This window comes from Anas platyrhynchos, chromosome 39, assembly GCF_047663525.1.
Source record: "Anas platyrhynchos isolate ZD024472 breed Pekin duck chromosome 39, IASCAAS_PekinDuck_T2T, whole genome shotgun sequence".
In the NCBI taxonomy this organism is placed as follows: Eukaryota; Metazoa; Chordata; class Aves; order Anseriformes; family Anatidae; genus Anas; species Anas platyrhynchos.
In genome coordinates this window covers 1,281,701-1,283,797 of record NC_092627.1, presented here as the reverse complement: position 1 = coordinate 1,283,797, position 2,097 = coordinate 1,281,701, and the positions used below count along the sequence as shown (strand labels likewise).

The following is a 2,097-nucleotide window of genomic DNA, read 5'->3' as shown; positions in this document are numbered from 1 at the left end:
GCTCTCCAGCAGGATGCGGCTCTCTCGTGGCATCCTTGTGTTATCCAGGCGCACGAAGGAGAAGACACCTCCATGCTAAGGCCATGTCCATGCTGCTGGATGGCTGTCTGTGGGCATCTAGTTTGAGGCTTCTGCACTCCTATCTAGGAGGAAAGATCTGAGATCCTGATCACACACCTGGAGATAAGGTGAGGATTCTGTCCAGCTGCCTTTTGAGTCGGGCTTCTCTGCTCTCAGCTGTGTCCAGTTTCTTCTCATGCCCAAGCTCACTGCTGGGCAGATCTGCTCTGCTCAGTCTTCACCAAAGAACAGTCCTTTTGCCTCCTGGCATCTGCAGGATTTCACCAGGAGCACACATATAAAGTCATAGAGTTCAACCATCCAATAATTCACCTAAGCGTTACAGGGGCAAGGGAATAACATTAAAGCAAGTAAAACACTGCAGCTCTGCTCTGCATTCAGATGAGTTGGTTGCAAGAAAACTCTGCAAACTCATTGACCTGACAAGTGGACTGAACTTGAGTTTCCCCCATGTTCCTGATTCCCTCCTGCTGCAGGTAGGACTCCTCTGCAGCCCACAGCAGCCCCTGCACCCAGTGCCACTGTCAGCCAGCACCAGCCACAACTCAAGCAGGAGAGCTGCAGAAAGGTTCTCGTGCAAAGAGAGAGGCTCTGTTTGGGGGTTCTCTAAGACTTATAATAGGTTTTCCTCATCCAAATCAGTTCTAACTTTGCTCTCACTTTTTCTCTCCAACAGAGAATGTCAGAAAATGCCCAACATCAGCTCTGTGAGTGAGTTCCTCCTGCTGGCATTCACAGACACAGGCGAGCTGCAGCTCCTGCACTTCGCGCTCTTCCTGGGCATCTACCTGGCTGCCCTCCTGGGCAACGGCCTCATCCTCAGTGCTGTAGCCTGCCACCACCGCCTCCACACCCCCATGTACTTCTTCCTCCTCAACCTCGCCCTCCTCGACCTGGGCTGCATCTCCACCACTCTGCCCAAAGCCATGGCCAATGCCCTCTGGGACACCAGGGCCATCTCCTATCATGGATGTGCTGCACAGGTCTTATTCTTTCTCTTCTTGATTGCATCAGAATTTTATCTTCTCACCGTCATGGCCTACGACTGCTACGTTGCCATCTGCAAGCCCCTGCACTACGGGAGCGTCCTGGGCAGCAGAGCTTGTGCCCAGATGGCAGCAGCTGCCTGGGGCAGTGGCTTTCTCAATGCTGTCCTGCACACGGCCACTACATTTTCCCTGCCCCTCTGCCAAGGCAATGCTGTGGACCAGTTCTTCTGTGAAATCCCCCACATCCTCAAGCTCTCCTGCTCACATGCCTACCTCAGGGAAGTCAGGGCTCTTGTGTTTAGTGTTTCTTTAACATTTGGTTGTTTTGTTTTCATTGTGCTGTCCTATGTGGAGATCTTCAGGGCAGTGCTGAGGATGCCCTCTGAGCAGGGCCGGCACAAAGCCTTTTCCATGTGCCTCCCTCACCTGGCTGTGGTCTGTCTGTTTATCAGCACTGGCATGTTTGCCTACCTGAAGCCCCCCTCCATCTCCTTCCCATCCATGGATCTTGTTGTGGCAGTTCTGTACTCGGTTGTACCTCCAGTACTGAACCCCCTCATCTACAGCATGAGGAACCAGGATCTCAAGGATGCAGTAAGGAAAATCTTTGGAAACCTGCTTTTTTGAATCAATAATGATTGTGAGTTCCCTGATTATTTCAGGAACTCTGAAGAAAAAATAATTATTACATTTCTCTAAAATATTTTCTTCAAATTATTTGTTTTGATTTAAATAATGTTATCCTTAACGTGTTACCTGTTGTTTTTTTTTTCATTTAAAATACCCAATCTTCTAATTACCTAAAGAAGCAGGCTTACCATGTAGAGAAATACACACAAAAAGAAAACCTGAAACAGAAACAAATATCAGAACCACATTGTTATCAGCTATCTTCTCTTCCCATCTCCTCTTGAGCTGGGGGAGCAGCCCCAGCATGCAGGAGGGGCTCACGACCAGGAGCCCTGGTGTCAGATGGAGGTTGGGTCAGGGCTGCTGCTTCCCTGGAGCCAGGGCCATGGCCAGCAGC

The 2,097-nt window shown here is 50.1% G+C and overlaps 1 protein-coding gene across 1 annotated transcript; it reads left to right on the top strand.

The window, feature by feature from the left end:
* The first annotated feature begins 1,115 nt into the window (after positions 1-1,115).
* LOC119714758 (olfactory receptor 14J1-like) lies at positions 1,116-1,697 on the top strand. The gene has a single exon (XM_038171757.2). It carries the CDS (start codon positions 1,116-1,118, stop codon positions 1,695-1,697), a length of 582 nt encoding a protein of 193 aa, XP_038027685.2.
* Positions 1,698-2,097: the final 400 nt, after the last annotated feature.